The sequence below is a fragment of the Anastrepha ludens genome, chromosome 5 (assembly GCF_028408465.1).
Source record: "Anastrepha ludens isolate Willacy chromosome 5, idAnaLude1.1, whole genome shotgun sequence".
Taxonomy (NCBI): domain Eukaryota; kingdom Metazoa; phylum Arthropoda; class Insecta; order Diptera; family Tephritidae; genus Anastrepha; species Anastrepha ludens.
Window position 1 is genome coordinate 38,394,757 of NC_071501.1, and position 23,958 is coordinate 38,418,714.

Genomic DNA, 23,958 nt, shown 5'->3' on the forward strand with positions numbered 1-23,958 from the left:
AGAAGAAAAATACTCTGAATCCAGTAAGGGGTTAGGGGTAGTTGGAGGCCGGAAAAAATGATGATTCTCAATAATTGGTTTTGCTAGTCAATTGCTTTATTTTACAAAAAAAAAACATAGCATTAATGAGTCATGTTTCGATTTGACTTTAGCCAAATTAAAAAAAAATTAATAATTATAAAAGTTATCGCTGTTTGTGTGGAGCCTGTTTCTCCAGAAGTCTCTTGAGGTGATCATCACAAGTTCTTGGAGATTCATCTAGAACCAATCGGACAAGAGAAATTAGTTTTATTAATAGATAATCTTGTGCCTGATCGAAGCTTTTTTCCAAAATTAACAATATGGCGGCCTCAGGAAATATATTTCGGATTTTCGAGAAAAAAACCGACAATCGAAATTTTTGAAAAAGAATCCTTCGATCAGGCACGAGTTTTTTATGTTTTTTTCAAAAGCAGTATAAATTTTACTAAATTCTACCAAGCGGTTTTTAAGTTACAGTGATCACCAGTTTAAAAAACATAGTTTTGAGAAAAACGCATTTTAAGTTTTGAATAGCTCAAAAAGTATTTGTCGGATTCACTTTAAATTTTCACACAATAAGATATTATACTTTAAGAAAGTGCAAAAAAATGTCCATTGTTTTGTAAATTCTGACTACCCCTAACCCCTTAATGGTGCGCAATAGATGTTTGAGTTCGGTGTGCTAAAACCCCTCATAATAATAATAATAATAATAATAATAATAATAAAAATAATCTGCTTACTGTACACTTATTGTAATATTCTCATTGTTTTAGAAACGAAATTCTATTCCGCAAAGCAAATTTACTGGAATTTTCATGATCAATAATATTGGCCAATTTTTAATTTGCTAACTCCACTTTTTAATCTTCAAAAAGCACATGTGGTAAGAGCATTTGGCACAGATGGCAATGACAGTATAAGCAACTTAGAAGAAACTCTGCCTGAATTGATGAATCCAAATATTTAAAAAATTATTTAATATTTCCTTTCACTAATGACGGTAATATTTACCAAAATACTCGTCAGATTTCCAATTATATACCATAATTGCCGAATTACCTGCAAAATTCCCTTAAAATTCCCCAAAATTTTGAATATTCATTTTCCCAGAGTTGTACGTGTCTTAGGCTTAGTAAAGTAGAAAAAAATGCATACGCAGAATTTTGAATTGGCCCTCGAAATCTAGGTGTCGGGCCTTTAAATCAATTATTCATAGGCTGAAGCTAACGCTCACCCATAATTTTAGTTATATTTATTTGGTGAAAAAGTTAGAAATTTTTGCACATTTTTTCTCATAAAAAATTCCCCAATTCTCATTTTTTTCCAGAATATGCGGAGTGATTTTTTATGACGAAATAAAAGAGTCAAATTTGAACGTGGATGGATTTTGATAGTTTATAGCTCGTTGAAATATAATTGAAAGTAGATTAGTATACACGCTGATAAACAAAACAGTCGTTAAAAATGCTAATCCTAATTGAAAAGTTTAGAAAAATTTGAAATATTTATTTTGTTTTGCCTTCGTAATCCGGCTTTCCTTAAGGGGTTGTAGACAGTTAGAAGGCCGAAAAAAGCGAATTTTTTCTTAGAGAACTTTTAAATTTATTGATCTAAAAATTTTTACACATATTTGCGTTATCTTTTTGCTGTATTTTAAGACTTAATATTAGTAAAAATATTTATTTGGAAATAAGCTACAGCTGATCTCCGGGAGCTCTTCTCAAAAAAGACGATTTGCGGTGACCTCTGTCCTCTGAAATTAAAAATCCAAACAGATTTCTTTTAAGTAACGTTAAATCTAGTAATTAGTCAAAGGAATAAGCAAAATAATTTTCTTGGACTAAATGGCGGTTTCTGAAAAAAAAAATCGATTTTTGACCAAAATTTCGGCCTTAAATTGTTTAGAAAAAAATTACTAAAATATATTTGTAAGAAGCTCGTATTAAAATTTGAAACTAATGTTGGTTACCGACTTTCAAAACACCATTTTGAGAAAAACGCATTTAAAGTTTGCCTTGTACGAGGGGTGGCTTTTATATGTCGGGATTAGAGAACAAAAACAAATGTTAATCATCGAAAACCACTTTATTGCTTTTCAAAATATTCTCCATGAAGATCTATACACTTTTGCATGCGTTTGAACCAAATGTCGAAGCACTTTTGCCACTCTGAATGAGGTACCTCCAAAACATGCATTCTGAATGCCGCAACCGCTTCAGGTGTCGAAAAACGTTGACCTCTCAGTTTGTTTTTTATGTACGGGAATAAAAAGAAGTCATTCGGTGCCAAGTCAGGACTATACGGACATTAATTCGATGTTTTGGGTGCTCAAAAATGCAGTTGTTTGAGCCGATGTGTGAGAGCTCGCATTGTCCTGGTGAAGAGTGATCCGTCTTTGGCGATTGGTTTTCCTAATTTCTTGGAAGACAACTGGCAAACAAATGGTTGTGTACCACTCAGAATTTACTGTTCTGCGATGTTCTAATGGTACGGTTGCGACATGTCCAGTTTTTCTGAAAAAACAGGCGACCATTTGCTTGGAAGTGCTTCGTGCGCGAACAACTCTTGTTGGATTTGGCGAATCTTGAAACACCCATACAGTCGACTGCTGTTTACTTTCGGGCTCATACGCGTAAATCCATGATTCATCACCTGTCACGATGTCATAGACGTGTTTCGAAGCGCCGCGATCGTATTTTTTGATCATTTTCTTCGACCAATCGACACGAGCCTTTTTTTGAGCTTGTCGATCGCTGGGTGATCCAATGCGAACAAATTTTTTTGACAGTCAAATGTTTATGCAATATTGAATGTATGCTGGTCCCACTAATGCCTAAGATTGTCTCAATCTCACGATAGGTCACATGACGATCTTGCAATATCAGTTCGCGCACAGCATCAATGGTTTTCGGAACAACAACTGATTTTGGACGACCTTCACGAAATTCTTCTTGGAGTGAACTACGATCACGATTGAATTCACCATACCATCGATAAACACTGGTCCTTGATGGAGCTTCATCGCCAACAAATGAATTAAGTTCATCCATGCAATGTTGCTGAGTTAATCCATGTCGAAAGTTGTAAAAAATAATCGCACGAAAATGTTCACGATTTAATTCCATTTTTGGACCGAGATGAATCTTTTGAGTTACTGTAAACAACACAAATAGCGCTGGTATTTCAGAACGTTCTGAGTACGTAAAAGCCAAAAAATGTCAAACTTTGCGATACAGCTGTCAGTTGCCAGATTGCAACACCAGGGTTGCCAACTCCCGACATATACAAGGCACCCCTCGTACTTTCAAACGCTTTTTCAAATTTACGTGTAACTTCGAAAATATTCACCGGAACGATATTAAATTTTCTGTGTGTATTCTTAAATATATATATATTAAGAAAAAAAAAATCAGTTGTTTGAAAATTCTAACTGTATATAACCCCTTAAGATATATTCACATTTTATATGCTATTGTAAGCAGCTGGGTGTCAGCTTTTGAATACCATTTAAAACATTTTCTCACCCAATACACAAATATAAAGAAACGGGAATGTAGGTACATATATGCGAAGCCTTTGAAGAACTGGTTTTTTCGTCCCTAAGTTTTGAATTTGACGGTCAATTCCTATTTCGCAGCATGCAGCTCTTTTTTACTTGACTAGACCTAAATCTTGGCGGCCGCCGTAGCCGAATGGGTTGGTGCGTGATTACCATTCGGAATTCACAGAGAGGTCGTTGGTTCGAATCTCGGCGAAAGCAAAATTAATAAAAACATTTTTCTAATAGCGGTCGCCCCTCGGCAGGCAATGGCAAACCTCCGAGTGTATTTCTGCCATGAAAAAGCTCCTCATAAAAATATCTGCCGTTCGGAGTCGGCTTGAAACTGTAGGTCCCTCCATTTGTGGAACAACATCAAGACGCACACCACAAATAGGAGGAGGAGCTCGGCCAAACACCTAACAGAAGTTTACGCGCCAATTATTTATTTTTTTTATTTTTAGACCTACATCTTGATTCATGTGTGCCTCAAAGGATGTATAGTTTCGCCAACCAACATTGTAATTTATTCAATTTTAAATCTGTAGTAAGTACATTCAAACTAAGTTACAAGGAGCTAAGATAAAAAGCTGCTTAGACCTGAAAACCGTTTTAGATACTTAAGGATGTTATAATTTAGGTAATTTCTGTTTATATGGCATGATGTCCCAAACTTCACCGTTTTCGAGATATTAGACTTGAAGATTATTAAAAAATACTTATACTTTGTTTTATTGCTTTTTTTTTAATGTTAGGGCTCGATTATTATCTATTTTATTATTATTATTGGGCCACTGCGTACTGCGACCAAAAAAGATTTATTGTATAGTTATTTCAATTTATGTTAATCATTAATTTTAACGCTGACAGTTAAAAATGGCTACTTGGTAAAGTTTTGAATTTACGGTTTTCATTAAGTGTTCCTGCTTTCTTCTGTTTCATACTCCACATCATCTAACGAAAAATTGTATGGAAACTATTCCGTAAATCATTTTACAGTGCGTTTCATAAAACAAATTCGCCTCACAAATTTTAAAGTAAAATTTCGTAAAGATTTTGTCTTTTATTTTTAGTTTAATATTTCAATACTTAGGTCCCGCTATAGTCATATGTCGTCCCTCACCAATGCTGGCTATAAAGCTTGATGTCATATTGAAGAGTTTTTGCTTATTTTTTTAGCATAATCTGGACGAAGACCCCTCTGATTTTCTTAGTGTCGTGCCAAGCAGTTTTTCCCCGAATCCTCGCTTCCATGGCTTTCGAGCTCACACATTTTCAATTAGATTTGCATCCGGACTTTACGAAGACTAATCAAGCTGTTGTTTCTTTCTGCTTTCCAAGAAGTGCAAAGTCGACTACGATGTTTTAGGCCATTGTCTCCTTGATAGATGCAATCCGCTGCCTTCGGTTTATGAAGCTTCTTTGCACGTTTTAATAAAAATTTCTCACAAAGTTTGATCGTAAATTTTGCGTCGCGATTTTGTGTAAAAACAGTTAAAGAAAAGTATCCGTAGACATGGACCTTGGGCGGATGTTTAACAGTCTGTTGAACAAATTTTGTGCCTTTACCAACCGAAGCTTTCTTCCAGGAATTGAAAACAACAATAAATGATTCGTTTGCGAACATAAACTGGGTCCAATAACGATTCAAATTTGCGTTTTCCCATACTAGACGTTTATGAATATGCGATTCAGTCAAAAGAGGTTTTTGAAGTTTGCTCCGATTTCCCGAGACAGCTTCCTTCAATCTCCGTTTGATTGTACAAATGGAGACTTCAACGCTTTTTGTCGAAAGAATTTAAATCGTTTGTTTAAGGGTTAGGATAAGAGTTTTTACGAATAAATTTGTAATGTCTTTGTCATCACTTTTGTGGTTGTTTTAGTTAAACCCCTGCTAGGCTTATCATCGACATTGCCATAAACCTTAGTTATGGGTCCGCTATATGCAAAATGACTTGACTTTTTTTAAGTACTTAGTTGTAGATATTTTCGGTGCTTTGGGATGAATTATCAGAAATGCAAATTCAAAACGCTTCTTCTATGTCTCCTTGTCTTAACAAGTAACCACTTGAAATCACATCACAAAAATAAAGGCTCATTGCACTGCGTAATTGGCATTATTACATTAAATAAGTACACAAATCTGTTTGGACGCTGCCGGCCACACTGTATGCCTCTCTAGCTATCCAAATAGGTATAATATTCTAAAAATAATGTAATTCATTAGACTCTGTAAGCAGTTCAGCATAACGACACATCGACTGCAAACACAACATATTTTGTACCGCGGATAATTTAAACAGTGGAAAAAAATTTTAAAAAATCATAACAATTATAAAAATATTATACAATTTTTTTTTAATTTAAAAAGCATATGAAATATGTATTAGAAATAGGGGCGTCAAGTCGATAATTAATTGTATTGAATAAAAAATTATAATTGGAAATTTTTTTGTTTTAGTCAATAGTGAATTGCATACCTCAAATGTCGGGTTCCTCGATATTGTGATTTTTGATAGTAAATCATAATTTTTCCAGTACATTTTTATTTGCAGTTTTTTTATTTAAGTGACATTTTTTTCACTCATACCTCATACACTTTCCATGTGGCTACGGTAAGCTCAGATTACTCGCAGCATTCGTTTACCTACGTAATTTAGTATTTTTATGCTTAGCAGATGTGCCAATATCCATTTCTGTTACGTTGCTTCCCATTTCTGGCTTAGCAACTTTCCAATAAATTTCATGTTCGCTATTCGAATCTTCCATGTGCTTCGTCCTTCACTATTCTTTGCTTTTTGCCTCGTCTTTTCCATTACTGACAGTTAATGGCTTTCTCTGCCATTTTAGTACTCACACACACCGCATAATCCCGCAGCCTTATTTATTCTCTTTTCCGCCATTTTTAGCAACACTTCGACTCTCTTCTTAGCACATTTCCGATTTCTCAATTTTCTGTGTTTGTGTTGTGGTGTATGAAACGAGCAGCGTATGCAGCTTTCGGTGACTCGTGTCTCTCTTTGCTTTCGGCTTTCGCTATTCTTCCTCATTCGTATTCGTTGCTCGTGACATACTCTGGCCATTGTGACTCGTTAACTGCTTTCGGTAATATTACGGACAAATTTTCATCTTTTCACTTGCGGTCTTTTACTGAGTATGTGCCGTTACATAATCGTATTTTCTGTTTGTGACAACAGTAGCAGCGACAGACACAAAACTTAGGCAGCTTTCTGGTAGTGGCAGTAATATTTTTGATGGCAGCAAATACGTGGTGCAGTAGCGGCAGTACAATTTTTAGAAAAAAAAGTTTTCAAATATTTTATGTATAAATTAAAAGCAGCAAACATCTAAACGGGGATGACTAATTACTAATACAATTTTTGGCACTTTAATATCGATAAAAGCCTAAGGTTTTCAGCCGATTGAGGTGTCCTTGTGCTGTCTCTGTGGACAAGTCATAGCAGTTGCAGTGAAGAGAACTATAAAAGAGGCATAACTTACATATAAGTAGTTGTGTGTATAGCGGTATTCAGTGCGACAGTGTGTTGTGATATATGAGAAGAGGTATTAGAGGAATTCAGATGGTACGCGGCAGCTGGCGGCATTTGACCATAAACCTCTCCTTGATAATAAAATAATCTTGTGGGAGTTGTCGTGTATAATTTTTTAATTTGGAAATGTGTATTCAGAAAAATGTATGTGTTTGTATGCAGAATATACAGTTTTATTGCACAAGTTCCTAAATGACAAAAAGTTGTCAATAGCCTTTTTATTTTTTAGAAGATGCGAAATAACGCGTTGAGGCAATAGGTCGGCATAAGCGAGTGCACTGACAAATACTGCCTTCAATATACCAGATTCCATCTCCAGAACGAGTTTACAAAATCTATTTATTTTTAAAAAAATTTCTCAAAGCGAGTGCTACTTGTCCAGTACGCGTACTGAAAAATCTCCGGGCTCATGTACGACATGAAGTTCTAAAGCGACTTTTCAATGACTTGTAAACCTTGTTTAAAGGGATTTTTTAAGTGCTTATTGTTGTTGCAACAGCTTAAAACATTCTCTATGTATTTTTGGGGAATGCCATTGAAGTGATGGTGCTTAGTCGGGTTCCCGGGTTCTTGCGGGAGTGCCATTTGTACACTCTGTGTAGATGAGGCTTTAATAAATTGTCTGCCATCTTGTCTAGATAATCTGAAGTGCCGCCGAAGCAAGAAAATATGCTAATAAAAATTCCTAGTTAGCCAGAAATATTGCACATTTTCTACACTCAGTTTCCCAGTCGTTGATCATCTCTCTTATCCGGATATTCTCTTATCATGAATTTAAAAGTGGCGTCAAAGAAAATGAGTACTAGTGAATGAATTAACTAAGGTAGGAACCTTGCGGTGACCGCTGTAGCAGAATGGGTTGGTGCATGACTACCCGTAGGTAGAGCCCGTAGCTTGAGCGAAACACCAAATGATAGACAAGGCTTTTTTAATAGTGGTCGTCACTCGGTTAAGGGGTTATACGCAGTTATGACTTTCAAAAAAATCGATTTTTTTTATTGCATTTTTGTAATGTACATATATTCAAAAGTATACGCACGAAATTTGAAGTAGATCTAAGCAATACTTTCGGAGTTATACCTAAATATGTAGAGATGCCTCGGCACGTTTTAAGGTAGGTATTGAAACTTTAAACGTGTTTTTTTCAAAACGGCATTTTTCAAGTCGGTGTACACGATATCTCGAAAACGGCTTGTTTGATCGGTCAACCGTTTTAACTCAATCTTTAAAGATACATTTTCTAGTAATTAATCGTTCCTTTTGTAAATCTGATACTTATTTTCCATTTTATAATCAATTTACGGCGAAATTTTAACGTAAAAATCGAAATCATTTCTTTTAAAAGCTGCCATTTTGTGAAAATTCACTATTTTTATTAGCCGAACGATTAATTACTAGATAATCTAATATTTAACAAAATTTGTTTGGTTTTCTGATTTCAGATAATCCAATCCTGAGTTACGATGTACACCGTAAATCGTCTTTTTTTAAAGGAGGTTCCAGAAATCGCCTGCAGCGCGCTCTATAATCAACATTTTCATAAATAAAAAATTTTGTTACGTTCTTGAAGGATGCTTTTATAACCGCCAAAAATTTTCAAATTAAAATATTCTGAAGTTTCTTCAGGATAAATCCTTGACAACCCGTCTTTTATTTGCTTCATAACTGCGTATAACCCCTTAACAATGACAAGTCTCCGAGTGCCTTTCTGCCATAAAAAAGCTTTTTATAAAACAGTGGGTCCGCACATGTACGAAAAACATCCAGAAGCACACCACAAATAAGAGGAGGAGCCTTGTACGAGCCCAATAAAATATTATATATAAGCGCTAGTTATATATAAATATATGTATGTCTATAGGAGCCTCTCTGGATCGTCCCGTAGAGGTGGCAATGGGAAGCTCTCTCGGGGTAATCCACAGTAGAACAAAATTGTACTTTTTTGGACTCCCGAGGGGGTCAGATATCCAAAAGGAATGGAGCTTTGAACTAATAACTGATAAGAACCGTTTAGTAGATGAAAGGCAGGAGAATTCTCAAGGAAATATTACGTTGGAAAATCATGGTATAAGAATAGAGTTTCCCTATAACAGAACATGCGGCAGCTGTCTTCTGCTTGATTGGGAGGAAACCCTCCATCATTTCCCAGGTCTATCACCCTTGAAGCAGAGATTGCGCGGCTGGATGACTTGAGTAGATTTATAAGTGAATCAATTTTTTTTGACTAATTAAATTACAATAGAATTGGAGTATTATTCATGAAAAGTGCTATAAAATGACACCTCCGCGCGATAATTGATTCTTGAATAGCCAATAAACTTTGGACAAGAGGACTATAGTATATGAGTAGTAAACTCATGCATAGACATATTTGAGTTGACTTAAGTTGAAGCTTTTATACAAGTTAGACTTAGTGGCTTGGTATTATTGAGGTATTCGCTCTGATTTACCAACGTTTACTAACCCGAAACCTTGCTAAAATACCTTCTCACAAGAATGTTTGGCTCAGCTAAAGGTAGCTTTTAGCGGCATCTGATAATTCATCAGCATCCATTCATTTTGTCTCGAATGCAACATGAGGCCTCCCATGCTACGCAGCATGCACGTTGGATTTGGAGGTGCAGAATGTGTGTTTATAAGGAAATAGTTCTACTGGTGTCTGTCGATTGGTCCCTGAGTAATCATCTAACCTACCGCGGTAGGTAGCACCGAAATGGTTCGGAAGCTAGTTGGATTCTGGATGTATCACTACTTCAACCAACCAACCAACTGCGAAGAATAAATGCCCAAAGTCGCTTATTGGCGGGCGATGTTAAACCTCCGGTAAAATTTCTGGCATGAACGAAATTCTGATAAAAACCCATCTGCCCTTGAAGGTAATAGTTATGACTGTAGCAGCATAAACATTCTCCATACATGTATGGGGCCAAATATAAATTAGTGTCGTTCCGGCAACATAGAATCGACTGTCGTAGGAACGTAGGTAGAACCCTCCATTTGCAGGAAACCTAAACTCGGCCCATAATAATTTCAGCGGAAGCTTGGTCTGAAGGCCTTTTAAAGATACCTTTTCCTTTTATTAATATATTAAAACATCTTGATCACTAAAGGAGAGCAGGTTGAGACAAATTGGCGTATAAGTGAATCCTTACAAATCCAGTTTTTATTAACCCTAACATTTGTATAGGTAAACTGTTAAGATCACCTAGCAGTTTCGAAGTTTCCTACTGTACTTCGTTGTTTTTTGAGAGCATCCATCATCTGACCCAGTCGGTACAATACATCTCAATATTGTACACCTAAATATTTCACTAGCGTTCAGGGGTAATCTAACCACCAACTCATAACCAAATGGCCGCCGTAGCCGAATGAATTGGTGCGTGACTACCACTCGGGGTTCGTAGGTTCAAATCTTCGTGCACGAAATACCAAAAGGAAAAAAAAAAATTTAGTAATAGCGATCGCCTCTCAACAGACAATGGCAAACCTCTGAGTGTATTTCTGCTATGAAAAAGTTCCGCATAAAAAATATCTAACATTCGGAGTTGGCTTGAAATTATAGGTGCCGGCATTTGTGGAACAACATCAACACTCACTCCATAAATAAGAGAAGGAGTTAAACCAAACACGCAAAAGAGGATGTAATCGCCAATTAAATATATACTTATGTAATCCATTCGAAGCGTTTGATGGATTTGCCGAAATATCAGTATTGATGTGCTGAATTCAAATCCGTACTTTTGTAAGTAGACAAATTCAAAATGGTAGAGCCGATATTTGCCCACTTTGACGTTTTCGAGGTTGCTGCTCACTACTCAATTCAAATTCTAAAAATGCAAGTAGCAGATTAAAAATTTTACGAAAAATCATCAAAATTACTAGTAGTTCCTCAAGCCAATCTGAAGACATTATATAAAGATACCACTGGAAGAACGTTATAGGCCAAACACATTTTTTTTTGCTTATGTATCCAGTAAAAGGACCTCATAAGTCAAAAATGTGTATTTACTTTTACTTGGTAAATTAAAAACTTTGAAGCCGTTTTTTCCGAATTTTTGATTTTTTGGGTCTGGACGTTCTTCCAGCAAATTAGAGATACATAGTAATCACATATGTTTCCCCATTGCCATTATTTAAAACAAATTTAAATAGAGTATAAAATAAATAATTTTTTAGAGTTTTTAGAATCTTTTACTAAAATTTACCAAAATACCTTCTTTCTGATGAAGTTAGGATGTACCTATAATTGGGATGTATATTACGATGTATTAAGCGCTACATATACGTCACAGAGTCATGGGTGATACCTGGTGCTGTGACATCTGAGATTATCAGAGACAGTTTTCTGAATTCAATTCGAGCATTCCACTAAAAAAATATTTCTTTGACGAATTATTAAAGAAAACAGTAAATAAATCAAATTAAATTTTTTTTACAGTCTTCAGGCTTAATTGTTACTGAAATGAACTAGCTTTTGAAGGCAACATCATTGAAATATGTTCTCAGAAGTCCGAAGGCTCCTTCAGAAGACTGCTGACCAGAAAAATTATTCCCAGAGTTACCTTTAAGCTACTACAGTATTTTCTAATGCATTGATGCTTGCCCGAGATTTCTCTCCTCTATTCGATTTTTTTGTAAACATAGCAAGCGTTGGGCGAAAAATCACTATCCATCGGGACTCTGAACTATTCAGATAGCTTTTTTTACTCTTACAACAGTTTTTGAAGTGTTGAACTTTTTTCTAAATTAATCTACTGGCTAACAGCTCACCTTGCTAAAATTGTGATGTAGCTTTTTATTTACCATTAGTTTGAGCTTGAAAACCCCCAAAAATATAAATAATGCGCATTTTTATTATTCAAATTTCAAGACACAGTTTTTAGATATCAAGCGTATATGAGTAGCAGAGCACAGTTAAATTGCAAGAGATGGTATGGCTAATAAACTACAGAGCTATGCATGTTAATCTTGAGGTGGTTCGTCCTAGAAGAGATAATGCGGGCAACCCTTTAGCTATCTTTCACTAGTCATTAAATTTGTGAAGAAGTTTAGAATTGAACTGGCCGATAAAGTAATCTGGTGTACTCCTGCAATTGAAAGGAAACTTCAAGAGTGGGTTGGGGATACAATCAAAAGAGGTTTAGTCAACTGATAACCATCCCTAAGAATGAACTGAGAATGCTCACGGGCATTTTTACTGGCCATTGCAGATTGCGTAGTCATCTGCACAGGATTGGAATATGGTCCACTGACTCTTGCCATTTCTGCGACCAATCCCCGGAGACTCTAATGGACCTTCTCCTTGAATGTAGCACAGTAGGTTGCGAAGAAAGGCATATACCTACGCTCAGCCCAACCCAGGTACATATATCTAAAGTTTACTGGGTTTGATTAAGGTACTGGGATAAGAAGAGGGCACAAACGGCCATGACGTCGAAGTCCAAACCACAAATCTATGTATTCTGTTATATTCTAACCCTTTAGCTATCTGCGCTGGGCGAGCACCATGACAAATATTGACGCAAAACCACTTTTATAAGGGTCACCCCTTAGTTACTTAGGAGCTTCTCAGGCTAGCCAATGTGCAATATGTCGGCAAAGGTGTAGGTTTTAAATGAGCACTATTTGTAAGGAGTCCATTTGATAGTGTATAGCTTTGTGAAAGTCACTTTTACCTTAGATAATTTCAGAAATTCGCCAATAAATATTTTTTAAGAGAAATGAAATGAAACGAGAGAAACAGTACTGCTAATTAGCGTTTTGTTGTATAGGTATGTGAAAGCTGCTGAAAGCTTCGAGAAAGTTTCGTGTGCGAATGTTGATAAAATAATGAAAGCTTCTTCTTTAATGAAATAACTTTTTTAAGGTTACTTTTAATTAAAAGCAGAGAACTTTTTGGAGCACAAGTGATTTGTAAGCAATGAATGAATAAATGTGATTGCGTGAAAATGTATAGGGAATGTGAGAGCTTTGTGTTTCGCAACTGTTATTTCTGTACCACTAACTCTCCAACTCGGTCAAACCTCGAAGAGCTTATAAAATATTCACAAAATTTAAATGCAGATTTTAATTAAAATGGAAACTTTCACTCTTTCATCTCCTTTAGGTGGCAACAGCATTAGTATTCAAAATTAACGAATTGCAATAGCCAACTCGCAGTATTCACCGTATCTAATAATATTATAAAATTATTACCAATATTCTAAGACGAACATTAAAGTGAGAACGAAAAAACCAACAAAAACTAAAAATAAAAATGTTTCGATGCAGTTGATTAAGGCAAAAACTTATTTCAATAAAGAAAAATAATAAAATTCAATAAAACAACAACACTCAAAGTAATTCCTTAAAGTTAAAAAGCAAAGAAAAGTTAAATCTAAACTACAGCAACAAAAATAAAAACAAAAACAAAACAAACACAACAAAACTAATAATCTTGTTGTTATACGTAAAAATACAGTTAGTAGAAAATCAGTTTACTAAGCAAAAAGTCAAACATTAAATAAACCAAATAAAGAACTACTCTATATTTCATAGTATAAACATACATACATAGTGTATGAACAGTAAATATTACCACAAAAATAGGCGAATCAAAAGAACTAATATAGATTAAATAAATGTTAGAAAACATTTGAAGAAAAAAATACTGAAAATAAGTATTTGAAGTGAAAAAGAAACCCTCTCAACTGCTACGCCAGCAAAGTCATCGAAACGAGAAGACAGTCAAATAAAAAGTACCAACTACTTACCAGATAATAAAAGTAGAACAACTAAGTTGAAGTACCACTAAAAAGCAGTTAAAAAAACCGCATACCCACAAATACAACAACAACTTCAGAGCAAAAGCACAAGACAGCAAAAATGGCCGACAAGAAGATAGCAGAACAATACTACTCGCCACCGCCAAAGATGGGCAAATGGGAGGGTTTCAAAAAATTCCTATGGAACAGTGAAACTAGCCAATGCCTTGGCCGAACAGGAGGCAGTTGGGGTGAGTACACAAAAAAAAAAAAAAAAAAAAAAAGAAAAGAGAAAAAAAGGAGACAAATAAAAGAAAGAAAAAAAAGAAAAAAAACAAAAAAAAATTTTGAAGGCTCAACTTAAGGGCTTATGGATGGGTATATTTATTTATATATATTATGTTGCAAGTATTTAGTTACCCTTATACACAAGTACATGAAATATACACAAATATTCAAAATATGGCTTACATAACCGAAAATAAAATAACAGATATTCTTAGGTATGTCTATTCATTACTGCTCAATATCAAGCAACATTACTGCATAATATAATATACAGTCACTCATAGCTTATTTGATACAGATACGATTTTTTTGTAAAGTGTTCTAAATTTCTCAATATCTTGCGTTAATGGGAAAACAGAGTATGCTCCATTTAATTTGTTTTAATTCATTTCTCCACATGAAATCCAAAAAAGTGCCCACTACGTTCATTGTAATGCAAAAAAAAAAATAAATAAAAAAAATAAAAAAATCCTAGAGAAAACTCACGCCGCAGCTTAAATGATACAGTTAAAAAAGAGCAACTATGTATTTCTAATTTTTAAAATTTTAAGGTATTTAGCACTTTGTTGTCATATTTTCTTATATTTGTCTTCAAACCCGACTACCAATTTTCAATGACGTTCAAACCCGGTGATTATGCAGGAGTTTCAACAATGTGGGGTCATTTATATATTAACTATTGTATTATTTATTAGTATTATTCGAGATTTATCTATAAATCGAAAGCCATCTTCAATGTGTAATTTTCTAGCGCTTCGAATCATATTTTCTTGCAGAAACTTTAAATAAACAAATTTTTTTATTGTTTCTTCGATAAAGGCCAATTTCCCATTCCATTTGATGACATGCAGGCCCATGTCTGATATGTCACCAGTTCCTGATAAACTGGGTAATGAAGGCTCTGCTAGCATACCACTAGGCCCTAAACTCTTTCTAGGATTTTAATTCTGTATCGATTCAACTATGGATTGACGACTTCATGAGGTCTACCCATAGAAGACATTGGTCTGAGTTAGGTTCCTTCACAGTAGCCAAGTGCTTTGTGAAAGAACCACACAAGAAACTAGCAGTATTTCTCCTAAAGCTTAGTAGGAAGGACCTGAGAGTACTGGTGGGTGTAATCACAGGCCACAACGCCTGTGGTCAGCGTATAGCCGCCATAGGGGTCGTAGACGGCCCGATATGCCTATCCTGCCGAGAGAATGATGACACTGCAAAGCATTTTCTCTGTAGCTGTCGGACGTTTTTTAGAATTAGACTTAGGCGATTGACGTGCGATATTCTGAATATGCATACAGTTCATACTCTTCCTCTTGCGGATCCCTTTAGATTCATCAATGAAAATATTCGCGGAAGAGCGACCTCAAATCAATTTTTCAATTTAACCATCCATATAATATCTGTCTCTCTATCCCTTCTCCTGTAATATATTTGGGTGTTATACAAGGGTCTTCCTGACTGAGTGCTTGGACCTGTCTAACCACCCACAAATCTAATCTAATGACCAAACCACAACGTTGCCACAATCGTGTTTTATAGTAGCTCACAAATATTGGGGCTTGGCCTCGCGCCCTATAAAAGGTTTGCCATCTGGTTCAAATACCTAGTCTGTGAAAAGTACGGCCCTTCAGAATGGGGTCTTATTTAGATGGTCACGCGCAAACTGCAATTTCTTACTTCTATTCCTTGCACTTACGAATGGTTTACTACGGGTATTTGTACCATTTCAATTTGCTCTCTCAGTACTCTTCGAACAGTTTCTGGATGGCAACTCTTTTCTAAATCATTTTTGACTATTTCAGTTTACTTTGGAGCGCTTTTGCTGGATTTTTATTCTCTGACACTCTATCTCTGTGAAAGTTTTCTGGGGGCCTGCCGTCCCCTTTTTACCACACGGTTTTCATGCAAAATGCATTCAATAATGTGCTGAACTGTTGACGAACTTAAGGGGTCCCGCTGGTCTAGAGCGGTAAAATTTAGGGTATATTCAGGAATTTTTTTCACAATAAAAAACGATATTTAAATTTTTTAGGCTTTTATTTAACTTGTTTTACAGACAAAAAAAAATTTTTTTTTTATTTTAATAATTTTGAAAATGGCGCTGAAGTTGACCCTCCCGAAAAACTCGACCTGGACGGTGTTGCCCATTTTGGCTCTTTTCTTTTTATCTGAAACACAAAAACCAAAAAAGTTATTAATCAATATGACTGTAGCTATGTCCCGTACTAGAATAAAAAAAAAAATTTGACAAAATGGCGCGACTAGAATTTGACACTCTAAAAAGTTTTTCAGTTTTTATTAAAAAAACGAAATAATTGAATAAAAATATGATTCTAGTACAGGCGATAGCCATTACTGTTGTGAACAATATATTAAAATTTCTGACGATTCGGATGAATAGTTTTTTTGTTTTTTTTTTTGACAACAACAGACCAAAAAAGTAGTTTCGAGATAAATGAATTCAAAGTTTTAAGAGCAGCCAAGTGGCGAACCTGACTCTACCTGCTAAAATGGCTGTAGATTCGAAAGCACTGGGAATATCCTGCCAAAAATTTGATAATGTATTCTTAAAAGTTTTTGCTTTCGGAACATTAAAAAACAAAAAATGGATTTTTCGAAATTCTAGCCCATTTTTAAAATGCTCCAAAACTAATTCACGCTTTTCCATTGAAGTACACGGTCCCATAAAACTTAGTCTCTCGCATATTAAAAATATAATTTCGTTCGCTAAAACTTGCGCCGGAAATAGCAGTACTTTCAACTGTATCATTTATGTTGCTGTGTGAATTCTCTATATGCATTTTTTTGGCACTACAATGAAATGAATGAACACTTCTTTGTATTTTATGTTGAGAAATTAAATAAAGCAAAATAAGTAATAAGTCTGAGCACTCCGTTTTCCTATTTTCGCAAAATATTTTTAAATATAGAACAATTTACAAAAAATCGTATCTGTATCAAATAAGCTGTGAGTGACTGTATAAATGCTGGGTAAAAATATTGATGAGTGTACGAGTATAAGCACATACAAGTCCCCCATGATTGCCTGCTACATTTCGAAACTAAAATAAATTGAATTGCTTACCATGCCAACTAACTACTACAGTTCACGTAATTGTCAGCTGCCACTTTTCTTTTATATTTTTGTTAAGCTGTCAGATGTATTATTATATATTTTGACTGAAAAACTTCAAATCAATTACTTTTAGTTCAGTTAGTTGAAATGGCATATGTAACTGCTTTTGATTGTATGCGGGAGGTTGTAGCTACGCAAGTAGAATACAAATCATGTACGCTGGTGGGCATAATTTGGTGCATCTTTTTTGTTTCGGTGCTTAAAGCGGGGAAATATAAAAAGTTAGTAGTGCGACTCATAATTAAGTGCAAATGGCCTGCCATCGCGGCATTTAGAAATGGGCGATTCTGCTATAGAAAATTATCAGTACTAATTTTTAAATCACAGTATTTTCGATTTTTGCACTCGATGTGAGTGCAAAGAAGAAGGTCAAAATCCAATGATAAATGCGAAACAAATGTAGATTTTGATTAATTTTAAAATTTTGCAGCGCTTGTCATTATATTATATTATCATTCGAAAAATCGGTATAAAGTCCAAAATCACGCTGGGCAATACTAACGTGAAGCAGCTGATACGCGAGTTGCATTTTTTATTTTGCTCCCAGTAAAGAAAATAAGAATTTCTGTGTACTAGCCAATGCAATGGTTGAAAATTTTCCTTTATTCCTGTTTTATTTTCTTTTTGATGAGATATTTTCAAGTTAATTTTGAGTCCAGATGGATTATTGTTGAGCTTAACCGCCATAGCAGCAACCTTTGGTTTTGTCGTAAACATTACTTGTACAGATTTGTTCTCATTTATTTTTAAACTCCATTTGTCAAACCACTACTTTACATTGTTGGTCTAGAACTGTAATTTTGTTGCTGCGGTTGAGAGATTTTTGTCAGATGACAATAAAATTGTGTCGCCTGCAAATTTTTCTATAGTTGAGTTGGCTTCGTCCGAAAGCGTTATGCCAGAGGTACATAAGACGTTTGGCAATGGTCCTAGAACGCTGCCTAGAGGAACTCCTGCTGTTATTGGATGTATATGGAATATTTATCTTTGTATTTTATGTGGAAGCAACGACTAGTAAGGTAGCTCGTGATAACTAAATAATATTGCAATCCTGAGTATGTAGAGACCTTTGTGCTAAAGTTTGTCAAATGCTTTTGCAACCTTTAAAAATACAGCAACGCAGTGTCGTTTATTTTCCATATTTAAATTATAGTTTGTATAACTCGATGTATTTGTTGGATAGTTGAATGTTTTTTTCGAAAACCGAATTGATGATCTTCTTCTTTTTGATTGACGCAATTTTGACCGAATTTAACAAAGCGCGCCAGTCGTTTCTTTCTCGTGCTAATCGGCACCAGTTGTAAACGCCAAGTGAAGCCAAGTCCTTCTCCACCTGATTTTTCGAAGGTACAGAAAGCCTTCCTCTTCCTCTACTACCACCAGCTAGTACCGCAGCGAATACTTTCAGAGCTGGAGCGTTAGTATCCATTCGAACGACATTACCGAGCCAACTTAACCGGGTCTTTATTCGCTGCACTATGTCTATGTTGTAAAACTCAAATAGCTCATCGTTCCATCGTCTGCGATACTCGCCGTCACCAACGTGCAAACGTTCAAAAATCTTCCGCAGAATTTTTCTCTCAAACTCTCCAAGGAACGCCTCATCGGATGTTGTCAACGTCTACGCTTCTGCGCCAAACGTTAGGATGGGATTAACGAGAGCCTTGTAGAGTGTCAGTATTATTCGTCGAGAGAGGGCTTTACTACTCAATTGCCTACTTAGTCAAAAGTAGTTCTTGTTGGCAAGAGATTCTCTGTTGGATTTCAAGGCTCAAATTTTTATTGGTGTTAATTCTGGTTCCTAAATAAACAAAGTCTTTTACAACACTCTGTCTGAAACCTCGTTTGGTATCAATCGGCTCGGAACGGTCCTTCCCAATTCTGACGGCGCTGCTGGTATTGAGCAACATAATCTTGCATAGCCGTATTTTTCGAAAACCGAATTGATGATGTGGAATAATATTTTTCGAGTCAAGTCAAGTCAGTTTGAAGTCAATATGAAGTTAAAGCGGTTGGATTTTTACCCGCTTTTGGTAGCGCAATGCTTTCAGCGACTTTCCATACTTTTAGAGAGTATTGTAAGCGGAACATGCTGTTAAACTCATTTCTAAGGGCTATGTAAGCCTCAGTTAGTACTTCCGTAAGTACTTTGCCCATCAGCTCATTAAATCTGGTTGCTTTTTAATGTTTAATCCTAGTTTCGATGTATAATATAAGTTTTGTGTACTTGTCTTGCTCATTTTTGTGATGGTATCAGTATTTATAATATATTATTATTCATCTCAATTTGTTTATCTTCGTCATTTGATAAGACTTTTTTCAAATAGTTTCCAAGTGTCGCTGCTTTTTTATCATGTGTAAAAACCCATGAATCGCCATCTTTTCTTAGTGGTGGTTAAGTTAAGTACATTTCCACAGGTATAATTTTTGATAATGATGTGAATAAGTTCCTGCATCGTTTCAACCAAATTTTCTTTTGTTGATCAAAATACTCAGCCACTCTGTTTGCACTAAAGCTCGCGGCGTATTTTGCAGGTTTCTCCTACTGTATTATAGACAACTCTACGATCGCGCGTAAATCTGGGCTCTGCAATGTTTATTGAAATACATGAAATTTGTGATCCTTGGGCCAATTTTTAACCACTTTTGGGGTTCATGTCACCCTGAAATATTATTTAATTGACGGAAAAAACATATTTTTCCATAAACTGTGGCAAAGTGGCTTGTAAGGTACTGCGGTAGCCTTTCTTCTTCATATTGACATCGATTTCTATGACAGGTTTTCAGTGGCTTATCACTTTACTCTACATTGCTCTACCTTTGCTTTCGTGCAACGACTGATCATCGTGCGTGCATTGCATTTTGATTTATTATCACCTTGACAGTTAAATAGCGACCTTTAGCAAATGCCGACTAGTCATGCTCTGCTAACGGCTGGCAAAGCGTACTCGTATTTGTAACTATAGTAGTTTCGAACAATGAATTTTGAAGTAAGAAGTAATTTGTAATATGTATATAATATCAGCTTGGTAGCGAGAGCAATGGAAAACAATGTTGCATGCAAATAATGACAATTATGTACAATTTTTCATTTCACACGCATCTGGCGCCTATGAAATAACGAATTGAAGCGACTCAATGCGGCGCGAACAAGTTATAAATATTGTGTGTAGTTTTTAGTGAATAGACAATAATTAGCGATGTAGATAAAACTAGGAAAATTCATACTTCCTGAATTAAAAACAAATACATAGACCATAGGCACAGCAACTTTTTTCTATTTTGCTGGTAAAAGGGTTGCTACTGCAGTTTTTAGATAGACAAGTAAAAATAAGTATTTATGCAAGATAATGACTTTATTGCGTTTCAAAATATAATATTACCCATGAACATGCATGCTTTTGAACATTTTATTTTATTCTTGTTTGGCGGCTGTAAGAAGCAATCATTATGTCCAAGACTAGAATACCAACTTGATCAAAAAGTTCCCGGAATATATTTAGAAAGTACTTAACACGTTTATTCCTCGCCTTCAAAGTACTCCCCATCAACTGCGTTTATGGTCCGAATTAATTACAAAATTCCGCTTCTTATTTGCTTATTTTACTAATTTGGTTTTCTTGCGACAGTAAGGTTATTTAAAAAAACTTTATAATAAGTTATAAAATGCGAGTCCTACAAAAATGCCGAAAAAATCATCACATGAAATAAAACCTTATTCCTAATATAATACAAGTTGTATTCATGTTTATGTATGTTTATTTTATCCAACTTTTTTGTGGCTTATAAACTAAAAAAATAATTTTTTGAAATAATTTAAAAAACTTCCATTCTCTACAAAATAATAAATTATGAATGTTTCATTGACGAAAAAAAAATCTGTAAAACTGCACACGAAACAAAGCCTTATCTTTATATATAAAAATGAATGTTTGTCTGTATGTCATCGATGAACTCAAAAACTACTGGACCGATTATTATAAAAATTGGTATATATATGTATTTTCCATGGAGAAGGTTTGTAGAATATGCTCATTGATGCCACTCGCCACCAGGTGGCGCTGCAGAGTAGCAACTTCTGCCTCGGTCAAGTGATTGTCATAAAAATTAGTATGACCATGTAGTTTTACACAGAGGAATCGAATATGACATGTTCCTGTTGGCGTAGCAACGCGCGCCGGGTACAGCTAGTTCCTAATAAAATACAAGTTGTAGTCAAAAAAAGAAAATTATGTATTTTTATTTCATACAAATCTTTAAGTGGCTTAAAAACTAAAAAAATATTTTTTGAACAACTAAAACAAAAATTTTTATTTTTATTTCTTAAAATTAAAATGTTGTGAACAGTCCAAAAATACTACAGAATTCTAACTAAATCTTAGTTTAGACTGGCTCGCATTTGCATAAATTCATAGCTCTAATTCTGAACTAGAATTTAGAAATTAGTGATCAGCTTGAAAAGTTTTGAAAAAGTTTGAGAGTAAATATTATATAATAAAACTAAAAACTAAAAAACATATTTTATGTATATTTATTTTTATTTTTTTAGTTTTAAAAATTATTTTAAAATTTCTGAAAATTTTAATTAATAACTAACCAAAAAAAACACACCAAGAAGTACCGAAAAACCATTTTTTTAAATTGGAAAAATAATTTTAAAGCAATAAACAAATTTGCATATATTTTTATTTTTTTACAAATTCTTAAATAATAACTAACTAAATACATCGCACAATTCCTGTAGTATAACTTTAGTCGAATTCAAGTACTCCCAGCAGGGTACGCATTGCACATTCAATAAACTTGTAAGGAGAAGTGTTTTGTGTGGTTATCTCCCCCAAAATCCAAGTTAAACAAGCACTACACTACACGCACTCACAGCCGCACGCATTAAATCGATCGATATAACTGAATAGTGTTGTTTGCCAACCCTTCGTTTGCTCAAAGTTGGCTGTTGGTCGATGAGGTACAATGAATACACACACGCACACACATACTACTTACATGCAACTTTACACATTCGGTTGTGGTCGCTAAAGTACGAGTTGTTGTAGTTGCTGCTTTCGCTTTGGGGAGCATTTCGGGTGGAGTTTCTCTTCCACATACACACATTTACGAAAGTAGTAGTGTAAAGTTGTCACGTAACACCCATTGTTGTTCTTGTTATTGATAAGCTGCAGTTGGCATGACTAATCGTTGGAAAGTTTCGTGTTTGCAGCTCATGACCATAAACAAAAAATATAAAAGAAATGTGTTCCAATTTTACTACTTAATCCATTTTTGTTATTCTTTTACAAAGTTACCAACATTTTATATCATTTTGCTTTTTATTAACTTTTTAGTATTTCATTAATCTGTTTTGTGTATAAAATGTTGTTAGGTCTTAATGATCTTCGATTTTTTTCATGCAGAAGATTTTTGGGAGTGAAAATGCAGTTTTTAGTCATATGAGTTGCCTTGTATGTATATTGGTTTATGTTTTTGTTGTGCCTTTTTATTTGTTTGAGTTAGGACGATTTCCCCGTGTAAGGCACCTGCATTTGTTCGAAATATTTCAACTTGAGTGTCTCCTACCATTTGTTCATACTTAGCCAATACATATTTGGAATATGAGATGAATTGTACCATAATATAATTTTTGGAAATATTTTGACGCCTGCTCCATCAGGATTATAATTTTTTCAAAATACAAATAGCTACTTCTATTGCGAGCTTAGGGGCGCTCAAATTTGGGTTTTTCTTAATTTTTGCACTTTCCCCCATTTATCTGCATCCAAAAACAGTTTTGGTCGTCCCGATTTTTTCTTTGAAGCGTTTTATCAAGTCGTATACAGTCGGACGGGTTTTCCCTTTTCATGATGACTAGTAAATAAATTTCTGACTTCAATTGGCTTGCCCACGCTGTCTACCTATGTTTATAATTTGGAAACTGAAATTTTATTTTAATTTATTACGTTTGTTCTTTCTTTGCACTGTTTAATCGAAAGCAAATTAATTGTGAAATTTCCCGTTTTAAAGTACCAAACAATCGCAATAATGCCAGATGTTCGGCTTCTTTTTTTACATAAATTTTGCGAATGCTGCATGATACATTTTTTTTAACAAGGAGGTAATAGATTTGTAAATTATTAATACTATTTTTAAAATCCTTGTTGAATAGCCAATAGAAAAATATAAAAATAAAAATATTTAATTTGCATTTCTTAGAAAAATTTTGAATTTGAAGCTGCATATGTCCGAGTTCTTTATTGAGCCACTGTACCTCATGTACATAGATATATACGTATGGTAAGTAAATTTTTATGACATTAAACAAAAATCAATGGTAACCTCATTTTTGAGAATGTGATTGCCAAAAAAAGCAACAACAAACATACATATGTATACATGCATACGTATATCTATCCTTGCTACATGCGATAGAACGGTAAAATTGTGTATTTATGAAGTCGTAATGGGTGGCTTCAGAGTTGTTGGTGTTGGAATGGAAAAATCTAAAAATTGTTTGACAGCCGAAAAAGGACAATTGAAGAAAATATGGAATTTTACATGTATTTGTGTAAGTTTATGTGAAATTACAAGCGTGGATGTGGAAAGTTTATAGCCAGGCGTGGTTGCTAACTCGTTGCAGTATACATACATTATTCATATAAATAAGTAGGTTAAATTTTCTTTGTT

At 34.7% G+C, this 23,958-nt stretch overlaps 1 protein-coding gene across 5 annotated transcripts in view; it reads left to right on the plus strand.

Annotated features, from left to right (window-relative positions):
* The window catches only part of LOC128863950 (sodium/potassium-transporting ATPase subunit beta-2), a 161,226-nt gene that overhangs the window by 8,158 nt on the left and 129,110 nt on the right, over positions 1–23,958 (plus strand). For 4 of the 5 annotated variants that reach the window (XM_054103382.1, XM_054103383.1, XM_054103385.1 and 1 more), the window contains exon 2: positions 13,220–14,107. In XM_054103382.1, the coding sequence (XP_053959357.1) occupies positions 13,978–14,107 (130 nt within the window). In that variant the 5' untranslated portion in view covers positions 13,220–13,977. The remainder of the gene's footprint in view (positions 1–13,219; positions 14,108–23,958) is intronic. The other variant, XM_054103387.1, reaches the window with a different exon arrangement.